General features: G+C 41.1%; 1 protein-coding gene across 5 annotated transcripts in view; it reads right to left on the bottom strand.

The window, feature by feature from the left end:
- Window positions 1-7,829: 7,829 nt before the first annotated feature.
- sfmbt2 (Scm like with four mbt domains 2) overlaps window positions 7,830-19,900 on the bottom strand; it is a 46,327-nt gene continuing 34,256 nt past the window's right edge. For 3 of the 5 annotated variants that reach the window (XM_070853681.1, XM_070853683.1, XM_070853682.1), the window contains 8 exons: window positions 18,568-18,635; window positions 15,152-15,285; window positions 14,583-14,692; window positions 13,096-13,271; window positions 12,769-12,938; window positions 10,193-10,513; window positions 9,417-9,539; window positions 7,830-8,814 (listed from right to left, as the gene is read on the bottom strand). In XM_070853681.1, coding sequence (XP_070709782.1) covers window positions 8,674-8,814; window positions 9,417-9,539; window positions 10,193-10,513; window positions 12,769-12,938; window positions 13,096-13,271; window positions 14,583-14,692; window positions 15,152-15,285; window positions 18,568-18,635 — 1,243 coding nt within the window. In that variant the 3' untranslated portion in view covers window positions 7,830-8,673. The remainder of the gene's footprint in view (window positions 8,815-9,416; window positions 9,540-10,192; window positions 10,514-12,768; window positions 12,939-13,095; window positions 13,272-14,582; window positions 14,693-15,151; window positions 15,286-18,567; window positions 18,636-19,900) is intronic. The other 2 variants (XM_070853684.1, XM_070853685.1) reach the window with 1 other exon arrangement.

The raw sequence follows: 19,900 nt of genomic DNA, 5'->3' as shown, positions 1-19,900 counted from the left end.
ATAAGTATAGAAAAAAAGAAAAGAGAATGTGGAAAAATATTTTTCTTTCCAGATCTATTGCTCCTTTTCTGTTTCCTAACATATAAAACTCAGTTTCTACAATCGAACTGATCCTACAAGCAGAGTGTTTTTCATGGCATGTGAAGCAGGCAGCCAGCGCAGCCAAAATGTTTCCCGCTGTGTGAGAAAGCGCGGGCCAGAGCGAGAGCGATGTTATCCAAAGCAAGGCAAGAAGTGTGGCGTACAACTGAACGCACACTCCCCCAGAGAGCCGCCTGTACGTCACAGCCAAAACGGCTTTTTCCCACTTTCCTTCTAACGGTACCAAAGCAGCATTCGCCACCAAATTAGTCTGACAGAAAATGTATCAGTGTCTTGGGGCCTCATATTTACACAGCATCACAAATAACCACATTATTAAGCTTGTCTGAACATTTCTTGAGTTGTGCAGTGATGTTATCAGAGAAGTCTGCATATGGAACACGTACCTTTTATGGGCTGCATCCATCTTTGTTTCCATGGACACGGTGAACAAATGAGGCTGCATGTCCATACCACACATACATACATAATACATTCAGTCAGAATGTAGCATGCATGTTAAAGGCTGGATTTTAAAACCGTTCATTTACATAATGAACATCTACCTGCTTGTATTCGCTCTTCAGATATGGTCTGAAAAGTCTACAAAGTCTGGAAATTTGAATTTGGAGCCCTGGCTGTGTGGGGACTTCAGAGTGTAAGATATAGATATGATTATGGACTTCTGGTGCTTTCCATTTTACAGAAAAGAAAAATAAAACATGATACAGATTGAATGAAAACATATATTTTCAATATGAATAACAAAACTTACAACAACTCAGCTTAGAGGCGCCTTCATCAAATATTGTGGACGTCTCCAGGTCTCACATGTGGCAACGATCATTAAAGCTGAGTTTTATCAAAGTCTTACGGAAAACTAGCAATTACATTCACACTCTCATATTCCAGAATAAAAGTTACTATGTTTTATTAATGAGACAAGTCCAAAAATCTAAAGGAAAAAGTTTTTCTTAGTGTGTTTTGGTAACAACTGAACTGAGATCAGATCATTTTTAATAGCAGGGCAGCATCAACCTCATGCTCAGTATCTCCAAACTGATGGATCAGTAAACATTCTCTGTATCGGTCTCCTTTCCAACCACCAGACCTCAGCTCGGCTGCTAGCTTTCCCTCCCCCTCACTCGTCCTCCGGCGCCCTCCTCTCCTTCTTGAACCTCTGCCTCCCACCTTTTTTCCTCTCAGACTCACCCACAGCAGAGTCCTTGATGCTCTTCACTGAGTCGCTCCAGGATAATGACCCGATGGCAGCTCTGCTATGGAGCGTGATGAGTTAGTGCAGTAAAAAAAAAAAGAAGGCACTTTTACTACCAGTGTGATCCCCACACAGAATTGTATTCAAAATAAATACATTTTAACAGTGGAATCCTTAGTACTTTTCTCTTCAACCACTCAGTATTTCATATTCAGTCTGTGAGTTGCTACATTACCCAGAGTGACTCTGACAGCCCACAGAGAGAGAGAGAGAGAGAGATAGGGGGAGAAAGGGGGAGTGATGGGGCACAAGCTTGTTCCATTCAGCTGTGGGTTCACTATGTAGGAGGAGAGAGCGATATAAATATTTTTCCAGTCAAGAAAAAGAAAACGTGTCACACATACCACATACTCCAACTAAAAAAAGGTCAACGTGCCCTCCGACTGCAGTGCATTCTGGTCATTGCATTCTGGTCATTGCATTCTTGGGCAGTTTGGTCTCTGTCTTTAACCACAGAGGTCTGATCCTAACATTTGGATTCAAGTTATTATAGATTCAATAATATTTTATGATAAATCTTTTCTCTTTTAGCTCTGTTTTTGGTCTCTACCAACTCCTGACGAAAATATCTTGTTCCTCAGCTGCTAAATACTGCACTGTGTCCACCAGCTAGTCACTAAGTGTGTGTATTGGCTCTTTATGCAGTTGTGTTTTAGAGCTTTTTGCTGAAAATCACAAAAACACCATAAAGCTCAGTGAAGCCAAGATTCAGGTGATAAATGTCTGTAGGTGAGCGACACCTCTCATAGTTAAGCATTGTTTGCATTAGCATTTGTCATCGAGACAAATCGAGAATCGTTTTAAAGAATCATGCCCAAGATAAAGACTGAGTGGGATATTTTACAGTTAAAAATTCACTTCCAATAGAGACACTCTCCAACATATCTTTGGCTTTTGTGGTGCAAAAACACTGTGCTGTGCAGGAGTCAGTGAGAGTGTAAATCTGAGAATTAGAATATTTCTATATTAAAATAGCCAGCCAACGATGGATCACATATACCTGCTGAACTGTGTCTCATTGACAAACTGCTCCTTTAACAAAGACAAAGACGGGCTTTGATCAGTCAGCCTGGGAGCATGACTGACAACATATGTGATCCCCTGTCAATATTGTTGGGCCGCTGCATCTGTCGCCACCTTTATAACAGAAAGTATTAGAGCCACAGCAGCTGAATATGAAACATGAAGTCCCTGTCTGCTCTCATTCAGGGCTTCCCGTTAAATCAAACGTCTGTTTACTCCTCTGCTGTCATGACTTAGTCTGAATTCACATACAACAGGGGGAAAATCATGCAAAGCAGACGTTTGATATGTGGTTGCCAGGCAACAGTATAAGGTAGCAGCTTTTCAGAGTGACTCAATACAAAGTGTCAGTGTTGGGGAAGTGTGTGTGTTTGTGTTTGTGTGTGTGTGTGTGTGTGTGTGTGTGAGAAAGAGAGAGAGAGAGAGAAAGCTATTAAATTAATTCAACTGCACCCATACAGAGAGCCGGCGAGGCACGACACATCGCGCTGCTGAATACACTCTGAATGTGAATCACCGCCTTTATGAATTTCCATTGGCTAATGTTACACAGGGAACAGTGCAAATGAATCAGCATATCAGGCCATGTGCTGCATGCATGACTAACGCAGCATTACCTCCAATTATGTTGCTGCATGAAACAGCTATCATCGCCACATAGGGGGTCTTTTTTTTTTATTTTTTATTTTGCCACCAGCAACCGTTCCACCAATAAAGCGCCGCCCTAATGGCTCTGTCATCTCACACGCGGAGTTTTAATGCTGCTGCTGACAGCGGCTCACTTTGTTTTGATAAACTGCAGCCTGTCCAAGTCACCACCGTAATGTAATTGTCTTTCCTCGCTTTTGCCCCGAGATCGCTTCTAATAAGATTAGCATGACTGTCAGTGAGGTGTAGCACTCTGAGTTTACACTGTACACAGTTAGTTCATAGTTAGGATTAAAAACTGGTCAACATGTATTAGGCCTGTCTGTCTACAGCAGGGCGTTCTTTCTCCCAAAGGTAAAAATCTGTGTGCCTTCATTGCATAGTGAGTGAAATTTATGAAAGGTAAAGTTTATGCTGAAAAGTCGGCCATTCGTGACTGAATTAATGTTGATTTATGGTGACGATAACGAAGAAACCGCATTTAATCGCTCAGTGTGCTTACAGGCATAATGGGCCTACAGACAATCCCTACTACTAAGAAAGTGGTTCCCAACATGGAGGCCAGCACCATCCCACGGGGTCAAGAGATAAACCTGATGGGATGCAAGATGATTAACAGGACGTGAAGAGGCAAAATACTTGCTGCTCCAAGAAACTATGATTATTTTGATTTCCTCTAATCTTTAATCTGGCTTTGATGATTGGGTGATGCTCAGATGAGGGTATCGAACCTAGAAAATGTGTCTGCTGAGTATCAGACGCTGCCAAGTACTGACAGCAGGCATCAAACGTCTGGTCAGGCTCACGATTTTGTTCATGGTAAGAGTTTAGGGTTCTGTGAGTTAGACTAAATAGCTGCTAATTTTGATGAAATATTTTGGCAATTAAGGAAAGTGTAGAGGAAAGATTTTGGATCGGTGCCAAAACTCAGGTACTCAAACCAAAACTGACTGAGTGTGGTCGCGCATTCTTGACCTTAAAACTAGTTTTAAGCGCCAGATGGTCTGTTCCTCAGAACGTCCTCAGAAGGTGTGTGTTAAGGGGCTGGCACGTTCAAAAAATAAAATACTTGGCAGGTGATTGGATGAACCATCTGTCTATGTCGCCTAACATAGGCCACCTCCAGCCAATCAGATCAATGAACTATATAAAGTAGTTAAAGTCTTGCCAAAGCCGGTCAGGAGAGGTGAGGAAACACTCCTCAGTTCAGACGTGACTGATGCTTCAGCAGCGTCTGTGCTAACCTCTTTAGGAGCAGCCATTGTTATGTTCTAACCAACGCTTGCTTAACCCCGCCCATGCCTCATGCTGATTGGTCCCAACCACCGCGGTGCGGCCACAAACTCATAACTCAGAGCCTGGCGAGATGGACATTTGTGTGATTGTGATCTCGCAAATGCAGTTGCCTCGCAAAGGTAAAAAAAAAAAAAAAAAAAAGTTTAGAAAATAAACTTGGCTAAAGGTCTACTTACTCGCTTTTTCCAGACCTTTCTACCACATCTCAAATCTCACACTAGCTGCGTCAGGGAAACTTCCTCTGCTGACGAAAACAATGCAGTCAAAAAGCGAGTAAGTAGTCTTAGTCAAGATTATTTGTTCAAACTGGTTTGTGTGGTCAGTCTTGTTACTGTTTATTTAACAGGGTGTTGCTGTGCAGTAGCAGCCTGTCAGCCGGCCGGCCTGCCCTGGAAATAAAGCTTAAATAAACAGCAGTAAATCTAGAAAACACTTGTTTGTAGCGTTTGAGCGAAGCTTTGTTCACATAATTTAATGTGTGTGTGTGTGTGTGTGTGTGTGTGTGTGTGGAGAAAAGGGCTTGTATCGATACCCTTTCTATGAAAAGACGTTTCATTTCAAAGAATAGAGAAAAATTACAGCGTTTGTTTTTACACTTCAGTGTCTATTTTTACACCCGGTGGCATTTTGCTTTGTTTTGTTGGGAAAACAGTTTCATTTCATGTGTAATTGCACTGTCTGGTTTTTGTGGAATACATTAGTGTCTGTCAAGTCTGTTTTTTTATTTTTTTTGGGGGGGGGGTGGGGGTTGTATCACAGAATAAGTTAAGAGAAGTAATTTCACGAAGCTCCATGATTTATATTATTCAGCGTCCTACTGTTACCCAGCTGGTGTCCTGAAATAGACTTCTATTTGTTTATGTCTCAAACTGCAGTGATGTTATTGCCAAGCTTGTGACTTGGGTCTTTGATCCACCTCCATATATTGGTCAGTAATTACCAGATATGCTTCTATTATAAGAAAAGAAACTTTACACAGTAACTGAGTTACACACTGCACCTCCCCAAAGTTTTTGTCTGATGTATCACAGCTTTCAGATTTTAACTCGCTGACTGTCCTGACCAGTCATCCCTCAGTTGTTTGGTGACGTTTCTCAGCGTCCTCCTCCATCCGAGTTCTCTGTTTCAGATGTGTGCTGTGAAGCATCATTTTCAAAGACAAGCTTTGCTCTTGCCACGTTTTGAAGTAAACATTATGTGACAACATGTTCTTAAATACGGCCGTTAGAGTCCGTTTGAGTTTCCTGACATCTTTAGATATCCCCAGAATTATTAGAATTGTGTCTGGGTGTTTTTCTGGTGACTGTGGTTGGGGCGGTTTCTGTCCTGTGATGTGTCATATAGAGGAGATATTATACGAACCCTTTTAATCTTCTGGTCCTGTATTCTCAGAAAGTCTACCTCTACATGACTAATTATCAGCTGATCTTTTTGGTGATCCGTTTCTGTGTTGAAGCTAATGGAAACACACAACTGTTCCTCCTATGCACATCCCCCCTATATTACTGCTCATATCACCAGTTCTTTCCACATGTCACACGCCCCATCTAAAGCAAGGATATCAGCAGCGAGACTGAGATCAGAGCTGTTCCTGTGTTCTGTGCTACGGGGTTTTTGTTTTAAGCAAGAGGAACTGGAGACACAATGACTGCACCAATGTTCTTCCTGTAATCTGAAAGATTTATAATTCCACTGGAGGAGATAAAGCACTTGTGGAATTGAAATGAAAATGAAAACATCTCTTCCATTTTTTTTCCTGTTTAAAGGCTTTTTCTTTCGGGAGGTTTTTGGGAGGCCGCACACTTTGCAGATTGTAACGCCCCTTCAGGCAAATTGTGATTTGTGATTTTTGGGCTGTATGAATAGAACTGACTCGAGTACTTCCAGCCATTCATCCCGTGACTTCTCCAACTATGTGGCCTACTTTTAGGATTTCAACTGCAGTTACTTGTAGCTAACATTTTCAACCCTTTATTGATAACTTCAGGCTGTATCTATTTCAACCATTTATCCAGTAATTCCAGCGTAACATTTCGACTTCTCTGTTCACTTGCTCACTGAGATATCATAAGAACTCTGAACACATCAACGCTTTTCACATGCTCTCGCTCACAATTTGTAGCGTTCAGCTGTTCAAGCTTGTGGGTTTTTTTTTTTTTTTTTTTATGAAATCATAATTCTGCTTTTTCAAACTGATCAAGCTACTCCGCTCTTTCCTTCGACTCCCCGGCAACTGTTGAGGTGACGTGGGGTGCAAGAGTCCCTGACTGGGAATCACTAATATATTTTTTCTGACAAAATGAGTGTTGGTAAAACCACTGTTTAATGTTTGATATGCATTTATTCTAAAGTCATTTAATCTAATGTTATATGGTAGAATTATATGACTTAATTATTCACACTCCTTCATAATCAGTTTAGAGGTAATCAGTTAATAATGTGCACATTATGAAGATGAACAGCTCTAAAACTGTCAGTGTGGGATTGTTGCAGCAGAGAGCTGTGCGTTCCTCTTAAGCTGTGACTTTGTGCATCACTGTTTGTTCTGTTAACCACAGCGAGGGCTGACTTCCTATATCTCACCATGCATGAGGGAGCATCTGTTAACCCTTTACCCTCCTTGTCACAACTGTGGCTTTACATATGAAGACCTCGTTTCTGCTCCTGGCAGGGCTACGCTGGAGTCTTACCACTTGTTTACAGGCCATTCGTTAACAGTCAGTCAGGGATGAACTGAGAAAAGCACAATTTTATAAAGAAAAACCATTTCACTGCACATTATACTGTGTATGTGACAAATAAAGAATCTTGAAAAGAAAGTGTCAGTGCAAACGCTGTAAACAAGTCAAACGTTAATTGTTTGCATGTAGGATGCGTTAAATCAAAGCACTTCCATCAGCTGAGGCCGAAGTGCCGAAAAGTGTTTGCTGAAGGAATAATTATCAAGTGGGAAAATAACAAGTGTAGAGTAGAACTGCTTTAGTGCCACTTTTACTAAACGTGAGTAAATAATTATTATTTGTGTCAAACTTCGGGGGTGCAAAATAGAAAATATGAAGTTTTATGTAAATATTCAGTTATATGAGTGTTCCACACTAACTAACAGTTAATTTATCATAAATCATTGTAACAGTTAATCATTAGCCTGTGGCACAAAGTCACTAAAGGCATTTACTCAAGTAATGTATTGGGTTTTGAATGTCTCTTCTATTCTCTGCTACTTTCTACATTAACCTAACTCACCTTTAGTCGGATGGATGGAATAATGTAACATTTATATGACATTACAGGAGCAATTACTACTTGTTCTTTTGATTTTACTTTCACTCTAATGGCAGTGGAGGTGGTAGTGCCTGTAACAGACCATTTTTACATGGTGGTTTTGCTACTTTTACAGAAGTTACGGGTCTGAATGCTTCCTCTTGTGATGTGGGGGAATTTCACAGGCCTTTTGCTTTAATGATCTGGGGTGGACGTAACAGTAGCAGAATGGTCACACAAACACTTAAAAATCAATAGAAATTTATTTTCTCACTTATCAAAAATATCTGCCACACATTTGCATAGATGGACACAAAATAGCTTACATGATTGGTTCATGGGATCGTAACAATGAGAAGTGAGCACAGCTGGGTTAGATCGAATAAAATGCAGATCCTAGTTTCCGCTTGTAAAATAACTTAAAACATCTTTTAGGGGTTTGCTTCAGTGGAAAAAGGAGTTCATGATGACATTGTGATACGGTTCTTCTGTTGTTCTTAAACGGTTCAGTTCTTTTCAAATAGACAGATTACTCCTTATAAATTAGAATAGCAATAAATATTCCAAATATATTACTTCATGGTTTGTTAAATACTTTTCAAATATATGGTTTCAGACCCAATCATGTCACACAAAAAGGGGAAAACTCTTTCTGGTCAATAATTAGTTTTAACTTAAATGCTATGATGCTCCTCTATCACAAATCAAATGGAAATGAAAAGCAAGAAATAAACACTAATGTCTTCAGAAAGGAGTCCTCAGCTTCTCAGAATAACATCTTCACAGATCAGTAAAGCACATGGATCGACGCCGATGTGTTCTCTTCTGCCACAGTGGGCAGTGGGGAAGTTTTTGTGGAGATACCGCGTCACATTTCCACACCCACAGTATCCCAGAAATGAATCCTTCACCTTCTCCCGCTGTAACCGTCCAATGAAAGCTCTCCAAAAACGTTTCCCTTCTTCTGGCAAAGTTGCAAACCTGCAAAAAACTTCCAAAGTTTTCCACCAGGAGGCAGCTAATCCAACGTTTCCTTTCTTTCCACTGAGTGGGTGTTCAGTGGGCGGTCTGCTGATGCTGCTCCCTCATCAGTTGGCGTACTGTCTGTAAAAGGCAACCTTGACGCGCTCTATCTGGTGACACAGTTTGATGGCGGGGCCGAGCTTCAGGTCCATACACTCCTGTACGGTGGGCAGAGTGAGCAACAGCAGGGCCTGGCCGTCGATGTCCTGCACAGGGAGACATGCAAATAAATATTTAAATGGAAAAAGAGAGGAGCTCCAATGATTCGGGCCTCCGAAGCGTAAACAGGCCGACTCCTGGTGTGCAATTTGTTTTCTGATGCTATTCACTGCAGTTTGTACAAAACTAGATCCTCTTCCTTTTAGTTCAGCTTCTGGTCGTAAGAACTAATGAGAGTTAAAGGTGAAAAATGAAAATTCTAAGTGAGTAAAAAACTAAAATAATCAAATGAAAACAATCTGTGATGGTAATGTTTTGGAAATCCAATTTATACCCAGCTTTTTTCATTTTCTTTTTAATCTATTTTTTAAACAAAGTGAAAATAACTTCATCAATGTTGTGATTTGACGTCACAAGCTGATGAAAACAAACATGTTGGCAGCAGAAAGCAGTGGGAAAGAAGGGCATGTCTGCACTAAGGAGGAGTTAAGGATCTTCAGAGGGAGTAAAACAACATTTTTCCGTGTCCAGGCTGTGTGAGGGTTGGGCTTTAGAATTAAGATCAGAATCAGGTCTAGATCAGGGAGCTGGTTGGGGTTAGGCGTGAGGCTGTGATGCTGAGGAATGTACTGGGTCACTCAGTGTGTACCTGCTCCTGGAAGATGTTGGCCAGGGACGCACAGTCAGTAGAGTTGATAAACTGAACGACTTCATCTACACTCCACTCCAGAGGATTTCTGTCTAAAACCAGCTGATCCTCCTCCTCCTCCACCTGACACACACACACAAACAAACAAGACACGCTGTAAATGACAGAATGCCGAGCACTTTTTTGTAAATCACTCTCACTGTAGCATCGATCTCTCTGTTGCTGTGTCACCTGGAGTCAATGCTGTAGAAACTCCTGACCTGATTTAGTTCACACCGACTGTTGTAGCACCATGACACTGGTTGCAAATGTCATACAATGTCACACAGGCTGTATTGTGCATTCATTATACAAGTTATGAACAATAAGAAATTGTGTGTACATTTTCTGGTCACATGACGACCACAAGCATGCAAAGAAACACAGTTAATGTAGCCAAATGTGTCTCCGTAACACGTTTCGTTTCACTTTGATTAGAGGAGCTGCTCATGCTAACCCGCTTAAAAATGACCCATAGTGGTCAAAAGCTGTTTCAGGGAGTAAAAATCATAAAAACAAATAAAACACAATAAAAAAGACACAATATGATCAATACTTATCAATCTATGTTTTAGTTATGTAGAGCTGCAATTTAAGATTATTCTCATTAATGATTAATCTCACTGGAATTAACTATTTCTATATTTTATTTACTAAATATCTATTTTCATGTCAATGACCTAATCAATGCCTGGATTTACTTGTAGCACTAAACAGGACACGTGCTTGTTACTAACCACTGCGAGGGCTGAACCTCCATCAGTGTTCCCTCTCTCTGTCTGCACCTGCATGTCTTGTCCTTTGGGTGGCTGATACTTGTTGCTCTGGTTGTAGGCCGACAGCGAGCGAGTGGACCTGCGGCGGCCCTCGGGGGCCTCCTGGCTGCCCGTGCTGTTTCCCGCACTGAAGGCCCTGCGCAGCGTCGCGGCCCGGCGGGGACGGCTGCTGGTCACCTCTGCGGAGGAGGTGTCTGTGTGGTCCTCGCGCGGCTCCGAGCTGGTGCCTTCACTGCCCGACTGCAGCACCATCTCCTCATCCTCCTCTGCCTCGTCACTGTCCTGAAGGAGGAAGAAACGCTCAGAGTCAGAGAGGTGAGGTGCAAGCAGATCTTTTTTTTAGTCACCATTAGAGCCGCCATGCTCCTACTGCACTATTACAAAGGGCAGTTGTGTCTCAGCAGGTTGTTCATCTTCTGACATCTGTCTGTAAACACAACATTTGAAGCTGAATATCTTTTTGTGTGAAGTGATGCTTATTAACATACCACATTTTGACCAGTTGGTATAAAAAAATGATCAGCTATTTCTGGCCCCCATGAATAATCTTTCCACATTATTTTGTCAAAATCTTTTATAAAAGGCTTCAAAAGAAGTCAGACTGGCCACCAACATTTTGTAGATGACAAGAGTCTTAGTAGACCAAGTTCCCATCGGTTGGTTGGTCGCAGGAAAAAAACAACAACCTCAAACCCCATTCGAGAGCTGAGCCTTGTCAAAATTAGGTCAAAACATGTCTGGCTAGATGGTGTATGAAATGCTAGAGGGCTTTTAATCTGAAATGACGGACACATGGTGTGTCAGTCACAGACAGACATCAGCGTTTACACGGCTCCTCCTGTGGTTATTAGATCGTTATTTACAGACAGTTTATGACGGCAGGAATTCTGAAGAGTGGGATCATTTCTCAAGGTTAAAGGATGTTTTCCAACACATTCAGAATCATAACTGCTTTTGCCAAGGCTGTTAATAGGTGGCTCGCTTTGTGCAAGCACTTGTAAAATTAATATTTTAAAAAGGCACATTTTAAGTGATAGAGTCGGTGGTACAAGTTCAAACGTTGTGTGATGTTTTGAAATAAATCAGCAAAATGTTCAGTCTCTTAGCTGGTTGTTGTGACGCATTCAGAGTCATTAGCACTTTTGCTGTTAGCACCGGCGTTAACACACAGCTCCCTTCATGCGCTTGTAAAACGTATATTTTAATGTACAGGTTTTTGCATTGTTTTGTATGTCTCCGTAATTTAGCACAGTGTTCTGTCTGAGCCCTAAAACCCAAACCATTTTCTGATGCCCCTAAAAATCTATATTTTAATGATTACTTCTCCGACCACTTCTCAGCTCCACTGGTGTGTCGTTGGTGTCACACCGGAGGAGATATTTGAGTGGGGCAGAAACAGAGGGGAGATAAGTCTGAAGTTCCTTGTAAGTGACGTTAGACAAGACTCATGTTATCCTCAGAGTTTCACGTTTCCACTGAGAGTTTAGACAGGAGTTAGATAGGTTTGCCACCCTGGGTTGGGTTCCAGTTGCAGGGTCCTAGTTGGTTAAATAGCCAGATTCATTCAGCTCTGCTCCAGTCTCTTATTGACACTTCACTGTTTGTTGTATTGCAAAGACAAATGTACAAATTATTCAGGGAATCATTTAGAAAAACAGCAAATACACAGCTGGAAAACCTTACTGTAGTGAATGTCATTATTTCACTTACAATATGTTTATGGTTAATAACACTTAACCATCATCTATTTTGATCACCGACCAATAGTTTCAGTCTGATTGTTTTCTTTATCAAGCAATTGAATTGCTGGTAAAAATGAGGTGGTGATATTTTTAAATGTCCTAACGTGTCCACTCAACAGCCTTTTTTTTTTTTTTTTAATTTCTGGATGAAAAAAATTCACAAATGATTAAGCTTTTATCAAAATAGGTGCCAATTAATCTCCTGTTGACTAACTAATCAATTAAACAAGTAATTATTTAAGTTCCATTAAATGAGCAACATTTTATAAACCCAAACATTAATTACTTGGTAAAGAAAATAATTGTCAAAATCAGTAGTGGAAACAAGTTGCTGCCATATTCAGCTCAATCACTTCATTTTATTCTTGGCAATCAAAACCAGCTTCCAACCAGTGTGACCAGTAAACACTCCACATTTTAGTGGTAAAATATATGAAAACACCATAACAGCAAGTCATCACAGAGCTGATCTCTGTGCAGCATCACAAGCGCAAACAAAACTGAGGGCCTTTTAATTGGTGTGACCACAATGTGAATTCTGAGTAAACTCCTAGGCTGTCTAAACTAAATTAAAAATCTTAGCCGAGCTACATTTCCTGCCCGTGAAGCTCCCCTTCTTCCTGCCTCCGTCATTTCTGGGGATGTTTATATTTATATTTATAGACTCCGTGATGACAGTACGCCCAGTATCCGTCTGCTGCGTGAGCAGGAGCTGCCGGGATGCCCGTAAACACAATATAAGAGAGGAAGAAAGAAGAAGGAAAAGGCGGAAAGTGGAGAGAAGCGTTATCCAACCTGTGGTGAGCCAGCAGGAGTGTAGTCCACAGCAGACGAGCGTCTTTTCTTCTGCACAAAGATAGCTTTCCTCTTCTTCCTGCGGCGCGCCGGCTTGGCCAGGTCTCCCTCTGCTGTCTCCTCTCCTCCAATCGGCTTGGGCAGCTTCCTCTTCTTCCCATAGTAATAGGCTGCGGACGCACAGCAGATGTCGAAAACAATACACTCAAAACAGATCTTAGCTACTCATCAGAGGCAATTATACACTCTGCAGCGTCGCAAGCTTTGATTTGAATCCTCTTCGTTGCTGTGGTATAGGAAGTGATGCGTTTAATTACAGAGACTCACTGTATTTGGTTTTTGTCTGAATGGAGCAGTTCTCTGGGCACTTGTCAGTGACGAGGACGGGGCTGAAGAGGTTCGGGCAGCACTGCAGCTTCACACACACCTTACGGCAGAAGTCTGGGATTTGGTCTGCGAGGCGGACTATGCGGATGGTGGAGCGATAGGTTTTCCCTTTATACCTGGGGAAGAAAAAGAGCAGACAGGGATGTTGTGACATTGTCAGCCAGTGATTACACCTTTATTTAAGAGAGCAATGCATAATTACACTATTTTCAAGCCATCAGGGATGATTGCCTATGAGGTAATGATGTGAAATGGGCTGTTTCATGAGAGCCAGTGTGAATTCAGTCTGTGTCTAATTGATGGGGGCTATCCAGGAGAGCAGGGTCAGTTTAACAATCAAATGGCGAATGTTGGGAAAGGCGAGCTGATCTGTTGGTAGCACTCAAGGACAACTCTGACCTGCAATCTGATGTGGCTTTTGTGAGCTGAAGTGACCTGTTAACTTTCACTTCTGACTCAATCTTTAGTCTTCAAAGGTTTTTTAAAAGTTTGGATTGTTTTTGTCTTCACAAGGACACAAGAATAAAGCCATACAAAAGCCAGGAGGAAGAGTTGAAACAGGTTTTGCTTTCCATAATCCTTCCTCCTGCTCATACTTCCTGATGTGTTTTTGATGTAAGCGATAGGGGACAAAAACATATTTCAAAGCTTCTCTGGGGTTAATCATACAAATCAAAGCTGTTTTCCAAAGAAAATGGGAAGTTTCCCTGTTGGGCTAAAGTAGAGGGGTGACTCACCATTGCTTTAAGACAATAGTGAACTTTTTCTTGTTACTTACTTGTTGCTGGTTGGAGGAGAAAGTTTGGCATTTTTGCTTAATAAATAACTTTAATTAATATATTATCACAAATGTTGGCAATGCATTTTCTGTTAATCAAGGAACTCCCTTTTTTCAGCACTCGTAAATGAAAGAAATGCACCCTCAACGTAAATGTGTCTCATCATGAGGATACGGAAGTTTTTGAAATTGAATTAATTAGTTGAATTAATTGAAAAGAAATGTGTACTGAATGTTTGTCTAAACAGTTATGCATGAATGTGATCACTGTGCTCGGCAGCCCACCACAGGTGACTCACTGGAGCCTGTGATTGGCCAATTCTGTCTCGTTTCAGCCAGAAAAACGGAGCCGTTTTTGATTAGAAAACACAATAGCACGCAGCCTGGAGCTGTGGAGTCATGTGGCTCCATGCAGCCAGCAGTGGAAGAAAACGCAGACCTCACACAAACCACTGCAGCAACAAAAAACATTACATAAATTCAAAGCTACAGAAAAAAGACCAGGCTCCTCTGTGAGGCCTGCCACTGATTTTTGACTGTAGGGATGATAGTAGGATTTATTACATTATTACAGATGTGGGGGATCTGTTCTGGCCTATTTTGGTGAACGTTCTCCCTCCTGCCCTTCTTTGTACTATGGTTTCCTCACTTGGCTTTGAGGGTCTCCTCTTGGCAGTCCCAGTTCTGATCCTCCAGCTCCTGCAGCTCCTTCAGGACTCGTCCAGGCTTGTAGGCGGCGTTGATCAACATGCTCAGCAGCTGCAGGCAAAAGCAGAGTTCAGATTAAAAAAAACAAACTCCCGCTTCAACTGAAAATTCTCAGGAAGAATCTGAGTAACTGCGCAAGCATGAAAGAACAAACCCGAAAAAGACAAACAGGGATCACGCTCGTCTTTACAAATCGTGCTCACACACATACACACACGCACGCACGAAGAATGTGTACGTGCGTGCAGAAACAGTCTCTAGAGAAATTAAGAGGCTGTTTTGCTGAGCAGTAATGGCGGTGTGTATGTGTAAACACACTTGACTGACAGCTCCTCACATTAAAATGAAGGCACTGCTGGGAAACTGCAGGTGGTTAACAAGACATGGCTGTCTCACCCTCAATCTTTCACCTCCTCCCTCTCTCAATCTTTGTCGGCCCTCTTCTCCCTTTGAAAGTGTGTAACTCTTTGATTAAACCTGCCCCCCCAACTGCTTTTGACATCAGCCCACCTCTTTGAGGACCAACGTGCACTTCCCGGGTCCGACGGCCTGCGGCAGCTCTGCAATGCGTCCCTTGTTGAGGTAGGGTCCTGAGAAACAGCGGTGGTTGACGAAAATCTTGGAACAGCAGTACCTGCCATTGGCTGAGCATGGGATAGAGGAAAGAGCATAAACCATGTTCACCTCACTTAGGTCTCTTTTAAAAATGTAGGTACAGTCACATTGCTGAATTGAATAATCTGAATAAAGCGCACATAAGCATGAAGTGCGGTTTGCAGGGTCTGACAGCTAAGAATGAAACAAATCTCTTTAGTTCTTTGGACTAAACGTTTAGTCCTGAGCTACTGTAGTAAATCCCAAACTGACTACACACTAAAAAGACTCTGCACAAAGGTTTTCAGAGTAAAAGCCTTTATTCTAATCTTGGACTGCAGAAGTTTTAGCAGCGGCAGTGGCATCACCCTTCTCCAAAAGAGCCCCATCCGTGCCAAACCAGCAAGAAGAGCAGAGAAAAACAAAAAATACAGAAACCTCTCATGTGAAATAACCAGAACTGTTGTTATTTTGGCAGAAAACTAGTATGCTCATGTAGCTGGAAAAATGGGTTTTTGGGGCCTTTAACAGTGCATGCTTTGTTCTTTTACTGCCTTCTTTCCTGTTTTGCTGCCTTATAATCTTTATGTTTCATTGTTCTATTGTTCTTCTTGTATCTGTATAATAAGTGACTGGAAGCATTTCACCACTCAGGTGAACACAGAGTCAAACTGGGCCAAGAGCGCGTCCTTTTCATGCGACTTCCCCCCTCAGAGATGAATTAGGGTCGACATAACGATGCTGCACTCCGCCCTTCCTGCAGCCCCCGACTACTGCTGGCACCTGGAACCGCACCGCTAGGGGTGAATAGTAATTAGGTGGGCTGATGAATATGCATGAGCGAGTGGGTGGTTTTTAAACACGGAGCTTGGAAAAGAGGGCAAGGGTCTCCAGGAAACAACACTTAGCCCGCTGCTCTGTTTGTGCCTGAACATACATGTTGTTTACATGCAGATCCACCCCAAATATAACACTGCCTCTACCAGTGCTGTTTGGCTGATGAAATCTATAAATACTCATAACTTTAGAATGAAGTATTTTTACCTGGGCTCTGTTTTCTCTTTTATTTTGGCTTTAATCGTGTTGGTTGAGACATTTTACCCCTTATTACAATCTTGGGATGCAACACCACTGTGGCTGCTGTGGGATATGCTTTACCACAGATCCCACTGGGCAAACAGAGTTTAAAGGAAAAAAAGGTAAATCCAGTTATCTTAGGCACTTATTTGGAAGTGATTGTAGAACTGTGCACAAGGCACAAAGAACATGCTGAAAAGAGAAACAAAGCCCTTCCTTTTCAGTTACGCATTTTCTTAAAGCATTTTGTCTACAATTATGATAATAATAGTACTACAATGACTACTAATTATAATATTAAGACTTTTCGCAGCACCTTTCATACATACACTGCAGCTCAAAGTGCTTTGAAACAGAAAAAAATATATAATCAATATCACAGGAGTTAAAAGACAGGGAGCAAACTTCAAATAATTAAGAACAATCAAATAAATAAAAGTGATGATGTTAACAAAGGTCAAATTAATTAAAAGCAAAATATGTGTCTATGCATGGATGTGTGTCTTTTAGCACCTTATGTGAAGCATCTCTAGCTGCTTTTGTGTTAGACGGTGCTATACAAATAAAATTTGAATTGAGCTGAAGTTCTCGCTAAAGGGAAAAGTTATTACAGATGCTAATAACAGGTGAAAATATCAGCACATACATTCATTTTCACTCCTGAATAGTTTCCATAATGTTATAACCTGAAGTCTTCTTTAAACCTGTGTGATTGTTTGAGTGGAAGGCTGCCAAGTGCACTTAGTTGTAAAGCTGCTTCTTAAATAATAGAAAATAGACAAAACTATGAGAACTATTTTCTTAAATAGGAGACTTGCTTTAGAACACTTTAAAATGGTTAAAACATTTTGGCTCTGGCTCTATGTTTTTGTTGGTGGGTGTATTTTTCTTGTTCCAGCGGATAAGTGGCCAAATCCAGACACAGTAGTTCCAGTGCAACTACAGTCAAATCTGATGGCAGAAAAATGTTTCTGCTCTCTAATGCATTAGTGATAGATGAGGATTTCCTTTGGAGCGCCATTCAGTAGGCACACAGGGAAAATTCTTCATTTCTGTCTATTTTTGTAGTAGATTGTTTTATGAGCGGGAAAAGCCAAACCTTCACTAAAGAGGAAATGAGACTCAATAGGCCACAGTGCAAACTGTAGCCACAAGTTGCATCTTGTTGTAGCTGCTCTTTGTGTTCTTAAATAACACACACCATTATTCTATCACCAATGTGGCTTTTCCTCGAGATAACTGATTACATTGTCAGTATCACTTTCATTACCTGCATTGTAGACAACACACTGTTACTCTTTGGATTTTGTTGCCAAAAAAACACACTAAAGCCTCTTTCAGGCATGCAGCTTGTTACATAATAGTCCTGGCAGTTTTACATGTTGGTCTCATGACTGGAAAAGCTTTTATGCAAAAGTCACAATGGCAGTTGTACTTGGTCAGCAAAATAAGTCTAAAATCGTCATTGATACAGCCTGTGAGACTACAAATACACTCCTCTTTCTTGATAGCATTACTTTCCAACTCAGCCGTGAGACTTCTGCATACCATTTGGCAAATATATGTTCAAAGCATTAGAAATGTTATAAGGATAACTACAGTATTTTTTACCTGGGCCCTACATATTTTGGGCTTGAAATGACTGGTAGGTACAAAAAGATTTGAAACTGGTCAAGTAGATTCCCTCAGCCAGTGGCTGCAAAACTGGCTCCAGTGGCTGCAAAGTAATCCTTTGGGGCAACTGCACGCGTCAAAGTGTGTCTACTAAAAGTGCTGGACTTTGACACTGACAGGCTCAGATCATTATTGTTGTGTAGTGTTGACAACATTATGGAAAGGATCCCTACAGAACAGACAGGTTTGTTTGTGTTATAGTGTGTCACGCAAATGTTGTTTTAGATCCAAACTAACCCATTAAAACACAATAACACAAACTAACTATCAGTCATTACAAACTCAAAACATAAAAAGGCCCATGCCTAGAACACTGATTTAATGTACATCTTTCTGAGTGATAAACTTTGTGATAAACAGATACATCAAACAACCGGGCTTGAAAAGGAGATGAGGAATATAAAAGACAAAACACAACACTGATAACTTCAGACACAAATGAAATACTAAGCATCACAAACTGGTGATGTTTACGAGTGTAGGAGTATCTAAAGAGCGGGGTTTCCCCTTTACTCTCATCATAGCAGCTCATTAGCATTGATTACAAGAGATAAATCATTTGCAGCGTGGCTTTTTATTACCTGGATCCATGGCGACGGGCTGGCAGTGGTTTACTGGAGTCGTCTCCACTGGCTGGGACGGAGCCAACCTGCAGGAAAAGGCAATCAATACAGTCAAACTAATCAATAAAATTATCCAACTGATCTAATCAGACAGGAAACAACAGAGCAACCAAATGATTGCTCATTCACCCCATCAATCTTCACAACAGCCACTACAGTTTCTGCCACATTTAGAAGCAGGTGGGTTAGAGAGCAGCAGGGACAAAGTGAGGGGGGGTGTATTGATAAAAGGATTCCCCTGAAGGTGAGAAATGGAATTAGTGGTTAGATGAGAGAGCTGACAAAGTGCTGCTGAAGACCTCATATTTCTCCTGCTCTCCAACCACCATTTCCTCCTCGTACTCCTGGGGCTGCGTTTGCCAGCCGATGGTGTAACATGTCATTTGTCAACAAAATCAATCAGCACCCCGGGAAAGCAATTTCTGCCCTAAAAGCCACTGTTTCAATTAATAGCTTTGGCGTGGCATGCAGGGAGAGAGGGGGAGAAAAGCCTCAGGGTTTTTTTTTTAAAAGAAACCTTTACTGAGTTTTATGGCCCTCAGGTAGAACGATAGAAAACTGAGGGTTGTGAATGAAACGGTTTTCCCCACCATGATGGCTGTGGTAAGGTTACAGTGATTTATTGGTCGATGGACACGCGCCCAATATTTTCACTTTCATTTTCCACTGAACTGTCATGGAAAACACATTAAATAGCAGTTTTAATGACTCCAAGGTTCGTATGGGTGCTGGAGGTCCTTGCAATTGCTTGAATTTTAATGTGGTGATTTCAAGGTTTGAAATTTTGAATTAAGTTCTTGAAACTGCTTGAAATTCTAACTACATTAATATAATAAATCTCTAAATCTCTGTCTGCCTGAGTTTGTAGATGAGGAAATAAAATCAGTTGGAGAGAGCCTAATTGATTTGAGTATATTTCATTTACCACAGCTCTAAGGTGCTGGAAAAGTTTAAAAATGCTTGATAAGTGCTTAAATTTGACTTTGGAAAAGGTGTAAGGCTTCAGTAAGTATTTTAAGTTAATCAAATTAGACTTCTGGATTGTCCAAGTGCAAGAAAGTCATTGTTCTATTCTTATTAGGACTGCGGCTACTAGGACTATTATCTTCACTACTTCATTATCACGATTCATGTTTTGGTCAATAACATTTGAGAAAATACAAAACAATGTCCTTTAGCCTGTATCCTTGGTGAAACATGTAAATGGTATTATTTGTGAATGTTAAGAGTTTGAAGAACTGACATTTCAAAAAGTATTGTTCACTTTAGTTCTATGGCAAATATTGCAGAA

The sequence above is a fragment of the Pempheris klunzingeri genome, chromosome 22 (genome assembly GCF_042242105.1).
Source record: "Pempheris klunzingeri isolate RE-2024b chromosome 22, fPemKlu1.hap1, whole genome shotgun sequence".
In the NCBI taxonomy this organism is placed as follows: Eukaryota; Metazoa; Chordata; class Actinopteri; order Acropomatiformes; family Pempheridae; genus Pempheris; species Pempheris klunzingeri.
Note: the sequence above shows the minus strand (reverse complement) of the source record. Positions and strands in the feature narration are given on the sequence as shown.